Below are 20,720 nucleotides of genomic sequence, written 5' to 3' on the forward strand. Positions count from 1 at the left end.
TGAGCATTCCCTCAACTGAAATATTTGGAATTGTCCTTTGTTCTATTTCTTGTAAGCCCTTACGTAATACAACTTTTAGAGAAACCTTACCCTTGGTATCATATAAACTTGGATCTACCATAATATAAATAATGTCCCTACAAACAGATTTCTCCAAGATAAAAGTCAGCTACACCTTGGTGAGTCTCCAAGGCAAGCATCCACCTGGTCTCTGGCCCCAGCCCCCAATTTTAGGTTTTCCCCTCCCAGACATCCTCTTGTCAACCTCTCCCGTCTGTGTCCATCTAACCCCCTAAGGCCCTGCCAAGTGCCTGGTGAACTTGACTCAAATAGATATGTGGAATCAAGGTGTTACTGTTGTTTAGCAGCTTCGGTGTATGTGGCCGGCATCCTACCCACTGAGGTATGGACGCAGAGCCAAAACACATTTTTGTTGTTGTTGTTGTTTGTTTTTGAGACAGAGTCTCACTTGTTCTTGGTAGAGTGCCATGGCGTCACAGCTCCTAGCAACTGGAATCAAGGTGTTAAATACTTGATAATACAAAGTACAAGTATTACTTTGATAATACAAAGCACTCATACAGTTAGATGAAGGGGAAATCTGACAAAGGAAGGATGTTAAATATCATCAGTAATCAAAAAAATGCAAATGTGATATAAATTTTCAATTACCAAATGAACCAAGGTGAAAAAGAATGAAAATACTAGAGTCTGAGAGACTAGGGAAGTGGGAGATCCCATGCACCTTGGGAGGAGTGTACACTGACACAAGCTACCTGGAAAACACTTTGGTAATGCAAGCTATAAATGTAAAAATGTGCAGACACAGCAATTCCACTTCTGAGAGTATATCCCAAAGAAATGAATGCACACAGGTCCTAGAATGGTAGTCACTGAAATACCAACCATGATGTCTTCTGGTTGGGAGAGCTTTAAAGGACTTTACTTTCTTCTTTCTTTCTTGTTCCTAAAATAATGAAAGTAATACTCCTCATTCTTAACTTAGAAGCTAATACTAACAGAGTGTATTTTATGGCACCACTGTAACTGCCGTATGCTGTGATCATTCCTGAAGAAAACAAAGGGGATGGGAGATTAAGTAACTTATCTAGGGTCCTCAGCTAGTGAAAGATGGAGCTGGGATTCAAAACCTGTCATGGCCCTCAACAAACTGCACTTTCACTGCACTAATTAGCCCCAATAGAGTGAAAGTTTCTTAAATCCTGCCCTCCCTCAAATCCCTCTGCTATGCTCAAAAGTCATCATTGTTAACCATTTGCGATTAATCCTTCCAAAACTCTTGCTGGGCATTTCCAAACATTTGTCCACATACACGTGTGTGCACACACACAGGCGTGTTTTTCTTTTTTATAAAATAGGGAGATAGTGCCCATCCTTTTAGTGTATAAGTTCACCTGCATACTTCTTATTTCTCTCTGGACAGTATTCTACATGGACACACAGAGTCTATGTAATAATGCTTCTCCTGAGAAACTGGCAGTTTCCAGTGCTTCATCCTGGCAGACACAACTTCAGGAAACATCCTTGTGTACATATGACAGGGTGCAGATGTGTGATTATATTTCTGTGATAATCTTCTAGAAACAGAACCATTGGGTCAAAAGGCACGTGTGCTGCATGTTGCAAGAGATTGCCCATGTCGGGAAAGCTGTGCTGTTACACCTGCTGTGGATAAGGGAGCATCTCCTTGTGTTTTTGCTGACACAGGAAGTCGTCAGTCTTTTTAATATGAGAAGTGAAGAATGTATTTCATTTGTAATTTAAAAGTCCTTGATTGGCTCGGCGCCTATAGCTCAACTGGCTAAGGCGCCAGCCACCTAGACCTAAGGTGGCGGGTTCGAATCCCCAGCCCGGACCCGCCAAACAACAATGATGGCTGCAACCAAAAAATAGCCGGGCGTTGTGGTGGGCGCCTGTGGTCCCAGCTACTTGGGAGGCGGAGGCAGGAGACTCGCTTGAGCCCAGGAGTTGGAGGTTGCTGTGAGCTGTAATGCCACGGCACTCTACCCAGGGGGACAGCTTGAGTCTCTGTCTCAAGAAAAATAAAATAAAATAAAATAAAAAATAAAAGTCCTTGATTACTGGTAAAGTTGAGCATCTTTTCATCTGTTTATTGACCATCTTCATTTCCTCTCAGAATTGTTTACCTTCTTACTGGGTAATTTGAAGTTTTTAAATTACTTTGAAAAAGGTTTGTTGTATAATAAATATTAGACATTTATTGCTTTGTTGCAAATAATTTTCTGAGTACCTTAGTTTTCTCTGAACTTGGCTTATGTATTATTTTATTATTAGATGTTTTATTTTATTTTGTGTAATTAAATCTGTCCATTTTTTTCCTTTATGGCTTTACATTTTGTTCAGGAAATCTTACTCTACCATCTTCTCCAAGAACATAAGAAATACCCTTCTGGCTGGGCACAGTGGCTCACACATGTAATTCCAGCATTTTGGGAAGCTGAGGCGGGAAGATCCCTTGAGCTCAGCAGGTTGAGACCAGCCTGAGCAAGAGAAAGACCCCATCGCTACTAAAAATAGAAAAACTAGCCAGGCGTTGTGACTGGCACATGTAGTCCCAGCTACTCAGGAGGCTGAGGCAAGAGGATCGTTTGAGCCCAGGAGTGTGAGGTTTCAGTGAGTTATGATGACACCAGTGCTCTCTACCCTGGGCAACAGAGCTGAGACGCTATCTCAAAAAAAAAAGAAAGAAAGAAAAAAAGAAAGGAAAAAGAAAAAGAAAAGAAATACTCTTATATATTCTCTTCTAGTACATTTATATTTTTGCTCATAGATTTATTTTTATGGTTAGACTTTAATCCATGAAGAATTTAGTGCAGTGTTTGGTGAGTCCCTACAGGTTGGCTGTCTTTTAAACAACTCCTTCATCAAAACCCTAATTCCTATGGGTGCCCAGGGCTGTGTCTGGACTATTGTCCCATTGATCACTTGTATATGTCTGGCCTGGAATCACATTTTCTTTTTTTGGCCGGGACTGGGTTTGAACCCACCACCTCTGGCATATGGGGCCAGCGCTCTATTCCTTTGAGCCACAGGTGCTGCCCGGGAATCACATTTTAATTACTCAAGCTTTTCAGTAAGTTACTCTATCTGCTAAGGCATATCCCATTCCTCTTTTTAAAACTTCCCTCAACCATTCTTGAACATTTACTTTGTCAGAAGAACTTTAGAGTCAGATAGTCATGATCCCAAAATCTTCTCTTGGGATTTCAACTGGAATAGATGGAACTGCCCACTGACGTGAGGTTGACATCTTTCAGAGGGGACCTGGGGGCCTCCAGCCAGGGCTCTTGCTCCCTTGGCAGCTGCCCAGGCCTTCAGGTGCTGCCCTCTGAGCAAGAGGGACAGGTGGGTGCTGCTTCTGCCCAGTGTCTGAGCCATCCCCACACAACCACGTCCACCCCAGCCTCTGATTCCAAGGCTTCTAGAAAGGACAAATTCCTACACATTCTTGATTTAATTTCTTTCCTTCCCCAGATGACATGGGTTCTAAACTTTCACAGCGAAATTCAGGGTGAAAAACATGGAATCTTCAGACCCTGCAGCAGAGCTCATGGGGAATATATTTTGTCAGAGAACATTCTGCTCCTAGCAAACTGCACTGAACACTCAGACGTGACCAACCTGGGGTAACCAGGACCCAGCTGAGACTTTGTTAAAAGATAGCTTTATTGTCATAGAATAATCTAAAATCCTCTCATTTTAAGTGCACAGTTGCATGATTTTTGGTAATTGTACAGAGCTGTGCAACCATCACCATAGCTCAATTTTAGAACATTCTTGTCACCCCCAGGAGATCCCTCATGCCTATTCATAGTCATTCTCTGGACGCTGCTTTGTCCTTAGCATGACACCATGGTGCAGAGGGTTGGAGGATGCATAGGGACCGTGTCCCCCAGAGATCCTCTGCCTGTGAGTCTAGGACAAATGCCCTAACAGCATAGGCATCATGACCCCCCCCCCAGGTCATATCCAGCCTCCTCCAGAGGGCAGTGGCCTCACTGAGCCCCATCATTCTCCTTTGCAGGTGGATAAAGTTTGAAGAAAAGGTGGAGGAAGGAGGCGAGCGCTGGAGCAAGCCCCACGTGTCTACACTGTCCTTGCACAGCCTCTTCGAGCTCCGTACCTGCCTGCAGACGGGGACAGTGCTGCTGGATTTGGACAGCGGGTCCCTGCCACAGATCATAGGTGAGGCAGGGGCTGCTGTGGGCTGTGGGTGTCTCTCCTGTGGTGCCTGACACCTGCCTGATTCTACAGAGACCAGCTTTGCCTCTGGCTCCCAAGCAAACAGGGAGAACAGCCCCGGGCATGGTCAGACATACCTCTTGCCATGACAATCTATTTCTTTTCAGGGTAAAATGGATCATTGCTGTCATTTAGTGGCATGTCAGAGGGAGAGGGCAGCTTGCCTTTCATACCTAAAAATTTTTGTGAGTTTTTTTAGATTTTGCCAGAAATATTATGCCCAAAATACTTTAACAAAAATAATTCATTTTGGATCTAAAACCATTTAACACATTATTCTTGTGCTTTCTGGGGCACTTTCATATGTACTGTTTCTTTTACTTTTCTTAATAATGTTGATGGAAAGAGCAGAGACTCCTCTATACCACGTACACACAGAGATATGCACTTGCCCTTGAACTTGAGGAGAGTGAGGACTGGTGATATGCCCAGTTTTCCACAGTTAGGGGCAAAGCCAGGACTATTTCCACATCCCCTGCCACCTCCAGGGCACCTTTAATCACACTTAGACTTGAAACTGGGGATTCCCACCCCAGGGCTGCTCTGTCCCACATGGACAAGGCACACTTGTTTCTTACGCAGATGATGTCATTGACAAGCAGATTGAAGATGGGCTCCTGCGGCCTGAGCTCCGGGAGAGGGTCAGCTACGTCCTCCTGAGGAGGCACCGTCACCAAACCAAGAAGCCCATCCACCGCTCCTTAGTCGACATTGGAAAGTCGGTCTCCACCACAAGTGAGTCAGGCCTCACGCTGATGGGCATGGGGCATGCATTGCCAGTCCCTGGGTGAGCCCGCCTTGGTGGCTAGTGGTTTTTGTAGAAATTCCAAGGTTCTGGTGATTTCTCAGCCTCCTTTATTGGCAGGTCTGCAGGGACCCCTCCACACATCCTTGTTGTCCCCACCACCAGAGCAGAACAATTTCTAGGAAGGGAGTGGCCTGCACAGTGCAATCACCAGGGGCCCTGATGTGTGTGTCCTAATGGCTGGGCCCTCCTTGGAGAGTAAGGTCTGGAGTGTGGCCTGGCAACAGAGAGAGAGGCCAGAAAGCTCCTAGGAGATCTCCTGTGTGCACAGCATTGGGAAATGCTGGTAGGGATGGGTGGTTTAAGAAAAGGACCCAGAAATTTCCCTCTTATCCTCTATGAGGAGCCAAGAGCTTCTGCAGAAAATGGAGCACATCAGGGTGGTGGAAGGAGCTGGGCTCATCTCAAGTGTGCCAGGACTTACAGACCTGGTAGTTGGTGTCACTCTGATTAGCAGAGTCCAGGCCCACTAAAGGAGAGTGGATTGTTCCATGCACTTGACCCTCCAACACTTCGCTCTCAATATCTGAGTCTAGACGTCCAGAAACACTAGCCAGGCTGAACCTGTCAGGTAAATGCAGTAACCAGGACAATGTTGCTGCATAAAAATTCTTGAAGAATCTCTTTAAATGAATAGTTTAAAAACAGAAAGTGTTTAATGTAACATAACACAAGATCCTACTCAGCATTTGCCACGTTTAGGGCATTGTTCTGAGGGTTCTTCCTGTGTTGACTCACTTCATCCCACAATAACCCCATGGCATAGGTACATTCTTATTATGCCCTTTTACAGATGAGGCACCCAAGATAGAGAGGTTAAGCTTGTAAGTGGCAGGATTAGGGATGAACCTGGGTGATCTACTACATCTGGAACCTATTTAATCAGTTGTGTATCTATCTTACTTTCCACAGTACAAACATTCTCTGCAACCTTATTCAGATCAATCACTTACTTCAATAAAACTTTCTTCCTGGAAGAGGAAGAGACATGTCTTGTAACTCAGTTTTATTTAGTTGACATGACCCCGCGAGTATACCATGCTAATCCGGGAGGCTGTGCTATCCCAGCAAGGCTGCCCAAGCCGAGTCTTCTCTGTTCCCCCTTCTAGATCGCAGCCCTGCCCGGAGCCCCGCACCAGGCCCGAGTCTACACCGCTCCACCGAAGACCTGCGGGTGCGGCAAGGCGCAGATTACGGACGTCTGTGTGAGTGCGTTCCCCGCGACTCAGTGGCAGCTTTGTTCAGGCTGTGGCAGCTTTGGCCTTTCCACACCATCATATGTGGAGAATAAAAGCCCAGAATCTGCCAAGAAATTTCAGGACATACATCAGGAGACATTTAACTTTCACCCCAAACCTGAGCTGCTCTCAGGGCCTAATTTGCCACCATAATATTTCAGATAATTCCTCTAAAAAATGAAGCTGTAGTCTAAATCAAGTCTTGGCATAATCAATGCCTAATCCCATGCTCTAGGCATTTTATCTTAGTCTGTACCTTTGTTTCACCAAACTACTAGCCCTGCTTTGGGAGTGAAAAGCTTTCCTAGAAACCAAATTAATAACAGGCTAGGTCCTTTCCCCCGGACAGTCAGGCAGCGATCCCACCACTGGGTGACAGTCTTGTACCACCACAGAGAAGAAATACAGGCTTGGAAGGTGAGAGGTTGCAGCTGGATTTTTCAGGCAGTTCATCAGGGATGCACAGACAGGTGAGCTGCGGGAAGGAGAGAGAGCTTGGGAAATGGGGAGAAACCGAAAAAGGAATGTGCGGAAGTATTTTCCTTTAAATACTTGTATTAAAATTCAAAGATACAAGCAAGTGCAGCCCAGGGCTATGCCCTTGTCCCTGATCTGAGGAATGACTTGAGGGCAATGTGGCCCCTGCCCACGGCCTCAGCCATTGGGGTTTTTCTGTGCTAAGGACCTCTGAGTCCAATTAGTCGCCCTTACCTGCCTGTTCCACATAGGGGTGCCGGAGGCAGTGGTTAGTGGGCAGAAGGTGGCTTTGGGTCGACCTTCCACACAGTTATCATTGCTTGTGAGATCACTGCCACACTGCCACAGCTCTGGATGGGAACTTAGATGACAAGCAAGAATGAGTGAGTACAGCTTTGTGTGAGACAGAGTGGGCACCTGCCCCAGGTGGCCCAGTTCACAGAGGGTTCCATACGGGGGAAGGCTCAGAGTGGAGGAGACACAGGTCTGAGCCCCGGAGAGTAACTAGGAGCGTTCCTAGGAGCGTTCCAGGAACGCAGGGTGGAGGGAGGGTGTTCTGCACAGAGGAGATAAATAGCAGGTGAAGGGAAAGAGCTGTCAGTGCCCAGGGTGTATGGGGAGGGCAGATGAGGGTCAAATCAAAGACGGCCCTGTGCACTCAGCCACAGAACCCAGATTTTATTCTGAAGGTAATGGGGACCTCTGAGAAGCTTGAAGCAGGAGCAAGCGATGACCAGATTTCTGCCTGAGAAAGAATAAATTAGAAGGGGACGAGATTGGAAGCAAAACCCTGGGCCTGCATTCAGGAACAGAGAGGACAGGGCAGAGCCAGAGTTAATGAGGAGTGGGAAGCAGGAGGCGGGGAAGCAGAAGGGGCCTGGTCCTAGATGTCTCCTGAACAGCCAGAGGATGGAGGGAGGGACTGTGAGTGGAATAGGGTCCCCAAGGGGCCAAAAGGGGCTGCTGTAAGGGTATGAAGTTCAGAAGAGAGAGTAGACTGGAGATGCACCACCCTGGGTGTAGCCTTGGCCCACATGTGTGGTGGAAGCAACAGGAGTGAATGTGATTGACCAAGGACTGCGAGGGTGACACATCTGGAGGGGAAGAGGGCAAAGACAGCAGTCTGAGGAATGCCAAGAAAGAGAAGGAGAAGCAAGACCAGAGTTTGGGAAGCAGAGGGTAGCCATAGGCCAAAAGCTGAGAAGTGATGGGTCTGTGTGTGTGCAGGAGACTGTGCTGCTAACGGACAGTGGCAGCTTTCTCCCATCTTCACAGAGGAAGGAAATACTGGGCAATTCATATAATTCTCTCTTGCTGTTTCTTTATGGGGAGCCTGCCCCCCCTTCATCAGCCTAAATCCTCGACTCATCTTTAACGATTCTTATGGGCATGGAGAACAGAAGTGAAACAAGTTTCCTCACCAACAAACTATGAGCTCAGTGACACCTCATCTAATAACACATCTCTGCCCCTCTCTCTGTCCGGGCTCTGTCACCCACAGAGTAGACGTCCTGGTGGAGTCCAGGATACTGGGGTGGAGAGGTAGAGACCTGAGTGGAGTCTCAAGTGTGCCAGGAATTACAGACCTGGAAGCTAGTGATTGAGACGTGAGGAGGAAGAACCAGGGTCTAGCAACTCTTGTAGGAAAGCTGCCACTGACAGGAAGGAGAGTGAGGGGATGCTAGCTTAGGGAGGCTGGGGAACAGGGGCGGGGGGCGTCCTCACTTTCATTGTGAACATGGGAGAGGCATGAGTAGGGCCAAGGGAAAAGGACCTGTGAGAGCCTGGCTTCCCTGAGATACCTTCTTTTTCTTGTTTCCTAGGTCACGCCCAGAGCAGGAGCATGAATGACATTTCCCGGACACCAAACACAGACCAGGTAGTAAAGCTCTTGCCCTGGGCTGCAGTGGAGGGCCCAAGCAGGAAGAATCTCTGGCTTCAGTGTCAGGGGACCTCTGTAGGCACAACTCCACTTCCCTGAAGGACCAGGAGTTCCCAGGAAGGACCCCAGTGGGAGCTCTAGGCTGCCTTGGTGACTGTGCCCAACCTGTCAGTCAGGTACTGAGTCCCAGGTGCTGGCTCTGTGCCAGGCCCTGGGGACAGTGGGGGACAGAGAACCAGATCAGATGACCCCCGCTGTCCTTGAGCTTGGGCTCTGTTGGAGAGAGAAGACCAGCACACAGACCTTCACCTCCCCTGTGACCCACGATTACCTTTAAAGACGGGGTAGGGAGTGGGACTGGCAGAGAGAAGGAAGTAAATCCTCCCTATTGGGAGAACAGTGGCAGTTACCTGGACCACCCAAAATAATGTGTTTTCTTCTTCAGCTGGGACAGGAGAACATCACCTCTGGTCTCCCACTAACTTGATCTCTTGATGAGATCAGAATCCTACAAACAGGTTGGGAACTCTGCCTAGAGGAGGCCCCTCAGTTCCAATCCCTGCAAACCTCAGGCCCCTCACCTGTGCCCCAGGCATAGGAGAAAGGTGACAAAGGAAACCTGCAATGTAGTGAGGAATCCTCAGGAGTTTGAGTGACCTCAGGGCCTTTTAGGTACTCCCCAAGTCTGATGGAAGGCAAAATCAAGACAGTCCCTAGTGTCCTGAGGGTCCTTTGATGCCAAAAAACAAAATAATAACAATGGCAAGATCAGCCACCATGTAAGGTGCACTTGCTGGGGCTGGGTGTGCTGTGCCGTGCAATGTTCTGAGCATCGGGAGAGCACCATTGTCACCCCCATTTTACTCATCAGAAAACGGTGAGGCATAGAGCACTGAACACTCCCAAGTCCATACTTCTGAAAGGTGGCAGGACCTTGATTCGACTCAGGCAGTCTGATTGTAGACCCCTTAATTTGGGAGTAATTTAGGAACCAGTCAGAATTCCATAATATTATGTAGCAAATTCAACACTTTTAGTCACACATACAGACAACAGAGCCATGGTAAGAAAGCATACCTCATGAAAGTCTTTCATAACCTATTTTAATCGAGGTGTAACTGGTAATGAAAATACTAGTGTCACCTGCACCAGGCAATGCTTCCCAGGTTTAGGGACCTGGCTGCTCATACTGCAGCACTGGGGCTTGCGTGCCAGTGGGAGCTCTGCAGGTACAAGCCCAGGGCATTTGCTCTGCAGGAACTTTCTTCATCATTGGTCTGAACAAACCTAAATTCCATGGCTGTTCTCAGCGGCAGCTCCCACATGAACAGAGAACGGGTTCAGATAGCACTGCCACGCTGCAGGGATGCCACAATACAGGGCTGGAACAGAGTTCTGTGGGGTCAGGAGGTGGGGTCAGCAGTGCCCTGGTCATGAGGGCCTGTGCCCGGGCTGTGACCAAGCCAGGATGGCCAGACATCAGCATACCCCCATCTCTGGGATGCTACCACCCTGGCCTCCTGACTACACATGTCACAACCTGCAGTGAAAAACCAAGGCCCTATTTCAATCCTTCTTGTCTCCTGGATCGCAAGTGAGTTGGCTGGGCCACCCCAAAGCCTCATTCTGCAGGGTGCTCCTGCCCATCTCACCTCTCCTCCCACTCCCTGGACATTCTCCCTGCCGGATGCCCAGGGCTCTAGGAGCTGGTATGGGGATGGTGGCTGCTCTGGCACACCCAGCCCTCCACCCTGAAGATTGCTGCTTATTAATCAGATGACTATGCCCCAAACAAAAGGACTTTTTGAGCCTTGGGGACTCTGGCCTTCCCATTAACTCCTGCCCTTGGTTTCCTCACCACATTAGGATCCATGGGGCTGTTGATGATTGCCAGGTAGTTTTGGAGACGTTCCCTCCCCCCACTGAATCTAAAAGATTATCAAAGTGCAGCCCTCTCTCATGTGCCTCTCCCAGCCTACCTGCTGGGTCTGTCAGAACAGCTTCGAGAATTTTTCCCAGGGAGGCCTCCAAGCAGTCTGAAAGCCACTGAGGGAGTGACAGCAGGTATCCACTGAAGGGCAGTGAGGGAGTATCCACCGGTATCTCATTTCCCTCTCCCTGACCAGCGGAAAAACAAATTTATGAAGAAGATCCCAAAGGACTCAGAAGCCTCCAACGTGCTCGTGGGTGAGGTGGACTTCCTAGACCAGCCGTTCATCGCCTTCGTGCGTCTCATCCAGTCTGCCATGCTGGGCGGCGTGACGGAGGTGCCCGTCCCCACCAGGTGAGAGCCACTGTCACCTGCCCCAGGCCACCATCAGGAAGCCAGCTGTTCAGCGCTCCTGCCAGAGACACCCCTCAACATAGTGGCGCGCTGGGGAGGGAGATCTTCTGACTAGGGAAGAGTTATAGGGATTTCATTAAAAATAAGCACAAAAGAGAAGGAGACAACAGCTGGGAGAGAAGCTGTCAGGTGGGCTTGGCAGGCAGGATGAAGAAGAGGGTGCTCAAGGGGGGCCCAGTAGGAGTGGAAGAGGCCATGCTCCCCCAAAGCAAATATAGGGCTCAAAGGAGGGAAGTTGAAAAGCCAAGAATGGATCCTGATTAGGGCAGATTTCCTCTCTTTACCTGCTTCTGTTTTCCTTTTCACTTTCCTCCTCCTCTTACATCTTCTTTGTCTCCTCCTTTATCTTCTTTACAGATTTCTGTTCATACTACTGGGTCCTTCCGGGAGAGCAAAATCCTACAATGAAATTGGCCGCGCCATTGCAACCCTCATGGTGGATGACGTAAGTGGTGATCAAAAGCACGTGCCCCTGAATGTGGCAGCTCCCGTCAGGTGCGGCCCCTTCATTCATTTGTCCAGCAGGCACTTCTGAGCACCTACTGCATAGCAGGTGCTGTGCCAGATGCCGAAGATTACGGGGATCAGGGAAGAGTCATTGTCCTTTAGGAGTGATCAGTCAGGGTCTATACTAAAATTAATCATGTGCTAGCTGCCCAGGGACTCGGAGGACTTCACAAATGAGAGGGCTTTAAAGCGAGGGGTGATCAGGAGGTAGCTAGACCCAGCACACGCCTAGAAGGCGGGCATTCCAGACAAAGGGAAAGGGTTGGGCTTGGAGAAGCTGGATGGAAGTGGTTCAATGTAGGTTCAGTGCAAGAGCTTTGAGGGCAGGAGGTGACACTAGACAGGCGAGCCAGAGACTCCACAGAGCCTGTAAGCAGAGCTGAAAGTTCACACTCTGTCGCCAGAGTGCTGGGGATCCTAGAGGACTTTAATACAGGCATAACCTGATCACACCTGTAAGTCTGAAAGCATGCGTGCTCTGGAGACAGTGTGACTGACAAGGCTCCCAGATTGAAAAGCTGGGAGGTAAAAATGCATGTGAAACATCCAAGCTCCTCGGACTGGGCACTGTAAAGGTTTCCTAATGTGCTGGCTGTGTAGAAAACTGAAACCAGAAAGGCTAAGTAAACTGCAGAAAGAACACAGAGACTGCCTTCAGATCCCCCTGGCCGTGTTCTTCCTGCTGTGCTGTGTGCTCATCCCCAGACCCGAGAGCAAGTGGGCAGGCAAGCAGGGTTCAGAGGGTTCCTCTGACACTAGACATGAGCCCTTTGGAGAGGCTCGTGTCTTCTCCCTCCTCTCTCCTTGCCAGCTCTTCAGCGACGTGGCCTATAAAGCGCGCAACCGGGAAGATCTGATCGCAGGGATTGATGAGTTTCTGGATGAGGTCATTGTCCTTCCCCCTGGAGAATGGGACCCGAATATCCGAATTGAGCCCCCCAAAAAAGTGCCCTCTGCTGACAAGAGGTATGTATCTGAGTGAGGAGGTTGGAGAGGGGGGAGGACAAAGGGAGTTTCAACTTTGCTGGTATTATTTTATTTCTTTTAAAATAAACTGCAAGCTAAATGTGAGCATTTGTAAAATCTGGATGCTGGCCCTTCCCAGGATTGTGGGCTCCACTCTCCCTGGTCCCCTCCCCTTCCAGGAAGTCCGTGTTCTCCCTGGCGGAGCTGGGCCAGATGAATGGCTCTGTAGGAGGAGGTGGTGGTATGGCTGCAGGAGGCGGTGGAGGAGGTGGCTGCGGGGCTGGTGGCAGTGGCACCAGTGGAGCCAGCGGCGGGGATGACGGAGAGATGCCAGCCGTGCACGAAGTCGGAGAAGAGCTTATCTGGACAGGAAGGTGCCCACCTCAGGCCTGACAGTGACCCTGTGGTCCTTTAGGCCTGCCTCTTCCCCCTCTCTCTCAGCCTTTGGGACCTTCCCTACCACTGCCTGTAGACTATGGGCACTGACCAGGGTGCTTTCTCCCTCCCAGAGCCCTCCAAGCCCCTCTTGAATCTCAAAAAGGGAGATCCAAGAGAAGGGAATGGGACAGCAGATGCAGTAATGGAGGAAGTCAAACTTTTCTCTACATACCCTCTTGTCTAGTACTTGTTTCCTAGGACTGCCACAACAAAGTGCCACATATTAGGTGGCTTAAAACAACAGAAGGTTACTCACCTTCAGTTCTGGAGGCCAGAAGTTTCCAATCAGATGTTGGCAGGGCCATGCTCCCCCTGAGATTCCAAGGAGAGTTTTCCTGCCTCCTCTAAGCTTCTGGTGGTCTCCACCAATCCTTGGTGTTGGCTGCTTGCAACTGCATCACTCCCGTCTTTGCCTCTGTCACCATATGGACTTCTCCCTGAGCACGTCTCTGTCTTCACATAGCATTTTCCTCCTCTTACAAGGACACCCTAATGTATGTGGACTAGGACCCACCCTAGTAACTTCCTCTTAACTTGATTGTATCCGCAAAGACCCTTACATCCTCATAAGGTCACATTCACAGGTCCTGGGATTTAGGACTTTAATATATCTTTTGGGAAGATACGATTCAATTCATAACAGTACTTTCTTTTTTGATAAACTCAATATCTATTCAAAAACTCCTTTTCTGTTTTTTTAAGAAATTAAGAGAAAATTCTGCTGGGTTTCTCTGACAGCCCTTGGAGTCACTCGGGTTGATTTAGATCCAGGATAGGACATGGTTCTGCAAAGCTGTGAGTAAATTACAGCTTTGAGAATGAATCCCCCTGCCCAGGGGATTTGGCAATATCTAGAGACATTCTTGTTTGTCACAACTGGAGGGGGAGATGCTACTGGCATCTAATAGGTATAGGCCAGAGGTGCTGCTAAACATCTCACAGTGCACAGGGCAACTTCCTTCCGGGACTCTGGCAACAAAGGATTATCCAATCCAAAGTGTCAGTAGTGTCAAGGCTGAGAAACTCTGCTGCATGCTAGAGAGTGCATTAGGAGCTATGGGAAATAGCACCCCAATAAACACCATCTCCAAACCTAAAACTACCCTCGTAGTTGTTCTAGAGAGCAAAATATGCCTCTTACAAATTTAGAATTTGTCCTTAATTAATCCATGTTATAATCTGGAACGTCTCTGTTTCCTGAAGTTGGACACACCTGTGTTTCCCAAAGGCAGGAGCCCTGGGGATAATCAGGCATGTGAGGGGATCACCATTTGTGATTTCCATTCCATCAGACTTCCCCTTTCCCAAACAGGCTAAGTCCACCCTTCCCAGTGTGGATGGCGCCACCACAAACTTTCAGATCCTAAAGGTTCTGGTGGAAAGATCCTTGTCCCTCCACCCCCACCCCTCCTCAAGTTCCCTTGCTTGCCCCAGACTCTGCAGGTTCTTGTAAATAGCCTGCTTCCCCCTGATGTTAGTGTGAGAAAGCACCCCTGGGCCTGTCTTAAGCAGGTTCTTTGGTGGCCTGCGCCTGGACATCAAGAGGAAGCTGCCCTGGTTCCCAAGTGACTTCTACGATGGTTTCCACATTCAGTCCATCTCTGCCATCCTATTCATCTACCTCGGCTGTATCACCAACGCAATCACCTTTGGTGGGCTTCTGGGCGATGCCACCGACAATTATCAGGTATGTGTGAGCCGGGAACACAAGTGTGAAACCAGTAAAATCAGCCGCCACCTAGTGGCAGCAGAAAGTTTCTTCCCACCCAAGGTTTCATTCACCACCCAGGCAGAGAAAACCCAGGATATTTTCTCTTATCTATACCCTTCAAAATAAAAAGTAATCATCTAATAGTAATTAAAAGATCTAAAGTTAAATCATGGTAGGAGATGGACTTACTAAAGACCACAGTGAAAGATGCTATAGATAGGTTAGACTTTTAAGGGGATTCAGCTACTGTGGCGATTAGTACTTAAATGAACTGATATGTGAACGAACTTAACTCCATTACCTGAGTTGCTAATGTGGCTTTCTCCCCATACTTTTTTAATTAAGCCAAACTTGAATTCTTAGTTTGGAGTTAAGACAGTTTTAGAAGGATGGTAAGCTCCTACCATGACAACAACACAGGCCTCTGTGAGAAAACATCGGCTCAGCAGAGATACCAGGCCAACTCCTAGGCTCCTAGGCAAGGGTCTTCTCTGATGGGTGCCTGTAGAGTGAAGGCACTGGAAAGCTCAGCGCACCCTTTGTAGATAAACTGAGGTGAGTGCCTATTGCCAGCCACACCTCTCTCCTGAGCTTCAGGTTCAATGTCCAGCCGCCACCTGGGCACATGCTCATGGCTGCTCCTCAGGAGCCCCCAGCTTGCACAGCCAACATTCATCCATCTTCTCTCCTGAACTTCTGCTTCTGGGCTTCCCCCAGCATGACACCTGACCCCATGGTTCACTCAGCTGTCCCCAACAGAAAGCTGGCCTCATCCCTGACTCAAGGATTCCTCCCCCATGTGTTCTCCTGACTGGGCCCTACTTACCTCTCTGCAGCCCTGCCCTGCTCTCCCACTCCATGTTCCCTTCTCCATCAGTCCTGATCATCATTCAGTTCTTCAAAGACATGCCATCTTCCAACCCCAGACTTTGTACATACTGTCCTTCTTCCTAGGTCACACTTTCCCATCACTCCACTTAACCCTATTTTCCTGGTCAATTTCCTGCTCATTTTGGGGGTCTGGCACATAATAGGAAGTTAACAGACGTTGAATGAATGAATGGATGATCTGACCTCTAAAAGAACCAAACACGTTTGGATGAGTGAATAATTAGATGGAGGAATGGGTTAGACTACCATGGGAGGAGAATGGACGCAGGGACAAGCATATCCACTGTTTACTAGGTTATAGGATGCCCTAAAAGTCACACAGGATCTTTATACAAATGGAGTTAGGGAGGGTAACACTGGTCACATTGTGGAGTAGGAGACAGGGAGCAGAGATGGGGAACAGGGTTCAGAACAAAGCCCACAAACTGAGGCCGGGCCCTTGGAGGGCTGGCTGGGCTGCCGCTGTGTGGAGAGAGCCCTGTCCTGCCTGCATGAGCCTCACATTCCTCATGTCTCCAGGGAGTGATGGAGAGCTTCCTGGGCACTGCCATGGCTGGCTCCTTGTTTTGCCTCTTCTCGGGACAGCCTCTCATCATCCTCAGCAGCACAGGGCCCATCCTCATCTTCGAGAAGCTCCTCTTTGACTTCAGCAAGTAGGTGTCCTTTGTTGGCCCAGGTGCCTACTTTCATGCTTGGCAGTGTGCCAAGCCCAGGGCAGGGGAACAGACTCAAAGATGAGGCTAGAGTTGGGCACCAAAGCCCTCCTTAAGTACGCGAGAGGAGGAACTTGGTGCTCCATGTGGTCCCTCCTGACTCCTGCCAGATACCTGCCTTTGAGCCACCCTAGTGCATATTAGCACAGCCCATAGGGACCAGCAAAGACAAGGAGAGGCTCATGAGCAATTACAACTTGAAGGTCAGTACAGTGTATAAAAAGTCTTGGGCTACATGTCAGAAGGGGCAGCCTTCTGGACCTGCACAGTTCCTGACTCCACTCCAGTCCTAACTGACTTCATCTACAGCATGAGGGTTGGGACTAGATCACCTCTAAGGCCTGTTCCAGCCCTGGTCCCCTGAAATGCCATTTTTTTGCTTACTCTGGTTGTCTGTTACCAACTACTGTGTAAGCACTGAGATGTCTTGGTGCTTCCTGTGTCTCCTTCCCACCCCCCATGGGATCTCAGAAATCAGATAACTCCACCCAGGAATTGTCTCTGTCCCTAGCCCTCTTACAGTCCCTAGATGGGCATCTGTGCTGAGCACAGCCAGGAGCCCTGGACTGGAGGCCCCTCCCTTCCCTCTGCCTTCCAGAGGCAACGGCCTGGACTACATGGAGTTCCGCCTCTGGATTGGCCTACACTCAGCTGTCCAGTGCCTTGTCCTGGTGGCCACAGATGCCAGCTTTATCATTAAATACATCACCCGCTTCACCGAGGAAGGCTTCTCCACCCTCATCAGCTTCATCTTCATCTATGATGCCATCAAGAAGATGATCAGTGCCTTCAGGTACTACCCCATCAACATGGACTTCAAGCCCGACGCCATCACCACCTACAAATGCGAGTGTGTTGCCCCTGACACAGGTAACCAGTAACCCCAGATGTGGTATGGACCCTCCCCCTTCCACCTGCTTCCCTACCTCACCACAGCTCTCTACTCAAATGCAGGAGACTGAGCCTATATGGGAAGGGCTGCTCAGCCCAGGGCTTACTGCTCCAAGGGAGCAAGTGCAGGGTCTTAAACCAAGTTTTCCGAAGGAAGCCAAGGGGACAGTAGATTTCATAGGAGTCAAAATACTCACATGCAGGTTTATAATCAGGACACCATGGGTGTACCCCAGGAAGAAGTAGGCAACTTTGCCTTGGTGTGGGGTGATGTGGAGGCCACATATCTGGAGGCCACATATCTGTCAGAAGTGCTGCCCAGGCCAGAGGGAGACTCATAGTGTGTAAAGCCTCCCAACTCCATAGTGCATGCTATAATGAGCTCAGCCCATCACTGTGCTGCCAGAGGGGTCACACATCTTGTAAGGCAAGACCATACCAGATAGATGAACATCCCTATAAATGGGAACACATGCAGGGTAGAGGGTTCATCAACCATGCCATTTCAAGAATAGCTGGAGAACCTGGGGTTATTCAGCCTCTTTGGGATGTGAGAGAAGGACTGTTATGTCATGGAAAGGACACATTCACCCTCAGTAACCACGAGATGTAGAACAGAACAGGTAATGGGGAATAGAAGCTCCAGGGAGCCAGATGCTGGCTGAATTTAAGAAGAACCTACAGTGGTGGAATCACCACCATGAGAGGTCTCAGCCCCCTTGGCTAGTAACAAGTCACTTAGACACACTGTGGATGTCCATCTGCTGAGGATGTTGTAAAAAGGATCCCCATGCTGGGTGGGAGGCTGAATTGGTGAACTGGCCAACCTGATAACTGTGCCATGCCTGTGGAGTTCCTTTCTGGCCAAAAAAACTGTCATCTGTAATGTTAAAGCTTCCCATAGTGTCTGAACTTCTGGCCTCCTTCACAGTCATAATCATGCCCCCAAGAGCCTTCTGTGTGATGTTCTCAGGTTGCCAGGGATGCTACAAAGCAGGAACGGGAGCCACACACACATCCAGGCACCACCAGCTTGGACTCACAGAGAGCAAACTGAGGTCCAGAGACCACCCAAGATCACACGGAACCTCCATTTCCCAAGCCATAAAAGAGTGGTAGCAATGGTGGTCCTGCCCATTCTATAGGACTCTTGTGAGGTTTTCAGATCTAGATCCAGGTTGAGTTGGAGGAAATAGGTAGATATTGGGTTGTTCAGCCCCTTAATACATTACTATGGATAAAAAATTCATCACAAGCCATTCTAAACATTTGTTGTACAATTATTATGTGCCCTACTTTAGCCCAGGCCTTGTGCAAGGAGTTGAGTTGTCACTGTATCTCTCTTCCTCTGTCGCTGTACTGATTTTGTAAAGAAATCTATTTAGACTTAATTTTTTCCATCATTAATTTTAAGTTATTCCATTAAAATCCAGTGATAGGTGAAGCTACTCTTTGTCCTAAGCAAAGGCATGTTGTTTGCCCAGAGCAGGGAGAGCCTCCCCATAGGCCCTTCCCTTCTGCCTGGGGCGAATTCTGCCTCTGTGGGCCAGCACCCATCAGAGCACTCCCTTTCACTGCTTGTGCCTCCCAGGCTGTGGGTTCATTGCACTGAACACAAAGTTTTCCCAAACATGTCTTCTAGAAGCACAAGTCTTTGATCTCTTTTAGAAACAGTCCAAACTCTGGAGTTACATGGAATAATTCATCCACAGGAAAAACCAAAGCTGGGGTGCCTTAGGCACAGGGGAAATAGGAGCATAGAAGGTAAGGTTTGAGGAGTATAATAAAGCCACTTGTTCCCAGATAGCTCCCCCTCTGGCCTTGCCCAGGTGCCTGATGTCACCTTATTCTTTGGGTCATGCTATTGGCAGAGTTCTCAAAGTGTGGCCCCCAGACCAGCAGCATCTGGCAACTTGTTAGAAATACAAATTCTGGGCCCCCCACTCCACTTCTGAATCAGAAACTCTGGGGTAGGATCTGACCATCTGTATGTCCAAAAGCCTTTCAAGTGATTCTGATGCACTTTCAAGTTTGAGAACCACTGCTCAATCGAACTGCTGATTAGTAATACTGAGCCAATATTAGCCACTAACCTCAGTAAGATTAGGTTTTCAATTTCTTCACAGAGAATAGAGGAGCTGAAACCAGTACAAGTTAGTTTTGATTAGGAGAATGTGGCAAGTGCTAGATATTTGGGATACTGAGGAGAGGGGTTGGGGGTGCTGTAAGGTTCTTTCCCAGTCTATGGACCATCTGCTTATTAATTGTTCCATATTCTACAAAGCCTGATCTCACTATGGCATACTCACTCTTTGTCAGTCTTCACCACTCTCTCTTATATTTAATTTTGTTTCCATTGTAACTGATTTGTATTCTGTTTATGAACGCTGCACACATTGATTTGGCTGCTTTCAACCCCAAGTGAGTACCACTTTGTAAACACAAAAAATTTTAAATATTTGATATTTAGAAAGTTTCTGGAATATCCCATGTTACATTTCTTCCACGTTCATCTCAAATAGCTTTCAGATAAACTGTACAAACTTCTCAATACAAAAGAATCGATAAGCCTAAGCAGAAGACATGAAAGGAATGTCTGGTCCAATGGAAATGTTGGGTAGTGGAAACACTTCTGAAGTCCCGAGGTTCAAACATCAGCCAGGAATTCTCTAGCACTTGGGTGGGTGGCCCTGAGTCGGGCTTCTTGCCCAGCTTCTCTGTCTCTGCCCTTAATTGAACATCATGTTCTTGTGGTCAGTAATGTGAGGAAAGACAGCTGATGTCCCTGATTTCTAATAAGTGAAGCCAGCTTCAAAACAATCCTAACCAACCTCTGGGTTTGTAGCAATTTTAGGAATATTCTTCCTGGGCTCAAAACTGAATGCCTTCACCACCCAGCCCCACCCAGATGGCCCAGAAGGGAATGGCATAGAGGGGCCCTGTGATGCCATTGGCAGGAGTGGGATGACTTGCTAGAGATTGGGAGAAGCCCCAAGATCAACCTCTTCTTTCTGGGTTTCTAGCCAACTAGCAGGAGCCAAATGGGGCCTGCAACATATTTCAGTCTTGGTCCTAACAAACTGGCCAGTAAGCCTCCTCCCTCCCTACCCAGAATTGCTGCAGGGAAACTGCAGAGTCTGCCTTTGCTGGGAAAAGGAAGGGGAGGAGCACCCAGCCCTTGCTTCTATCCTTATAGTTCAGGAGAAAGGGAAGGCAGGAGGCCTCCAAAGCCTGGCTCTTTCTGAGTGTCTGCATACCTGGAAAGCCTGGCCCTATGAGTTAGGAGTGAGGGAGGCAGAAGATGCGGGGAGCAGAAGGGTCATGTGAAATGAGAATAGGGGCTAGGCACTGTGGCTCACACATATAATCCCAGCACTCTGGGAAGCCAAGGCAGGAGGATCCCTTGAGCTAAGGAGTTTGAGACCAGCCTGAGCAAGAGTGAATCCTGTCTCTACTAAAAGTAGAAAATCTAGGCTCGGTGCCTGTGGCTCAAGTGGCTAAGGCACCAGCCACATACACTTAAGGTGGCAGGTTTGAATCCAGGCCGGGCCCGCCAAACAACAATGATGGCTG

At 48.6% G+C, this 20,720-nt stretch overlaps 1 protein-coding gene across 3 annotated transcripts in view; it reads left to right on the plus strand.

Moving 5' to 3' along the window:
- The window catches only part of SLC4A5 (solute carrier family 4 member 5), a 102,153-nt gene that overhangs the window by 55,075 nt on the left and 26,358 nt on the right, over positions 1 to 20,720 (plus strand). For all 3 annotated transcript variants that reach the window (XM_012807421.1, XM_003793385.1, XM_003793386.1), the window contains 11 exons: positions 4,067 to 4,227; positions 4,867 to 5,019; positions 6,199 to 6,294; positions 8,628 to 8,683; positions 10,813 to 10,970; positions 11,388 to 11,475; positions 12,349 to 12,503; positions 12,683 to 12,877; positions 14,454 to 14,628; positions 16,063 to 16,196; positions 16,855 to 17,126. In XM_012807421.1, coding sequence (XP_012662875.1) covers positions 4,067 to 4,227; positions 4,867 to 5,019; positions 6,199 to 6,294; positions 8,628 to 8,683; positions 10,813 to 10,970; positions 11,388 to 11,475; positions 12,349 to 12,503; positions 12,683 to 12,877; positions 14,454 to 14,628; positions 16,063 to 16,196; positions 16,855 to 17,126 — 1,643 coding nt within the window. The remainder of the gene's footprint in view (positions 1 to 4,066; positions 4,228 to 4,866; positions 5,020 to 6,198; positions 6,295 to 8,627; positions 8,684 to 10,812; positions 10,971 to 11,387; positions 11,476 to 12,348; positions 12,504 to 12,682; positions 12,878 to 14,453; positions 14,629 to 16,062; positions 16,197 to 16,854; positions 17,127 to 20,720) is intronic.

The sequence above is a fragment of the Otolemur garnettii genome, unplaced genomic scaffold (genome assembly GCF_000181295.1).
Source record: "Otolemur garnettii isolate 467f Iridium unplaced genomic scaffold, OtoGar3 scaffold00068, whole genome shotgun sequence".
Classification (NCBI taxonomy): Eukaryota; Metazoa; Chordata; class Mammalia; order Primates; family Galagidae; genus Otolemur; species Otolemur garnettii.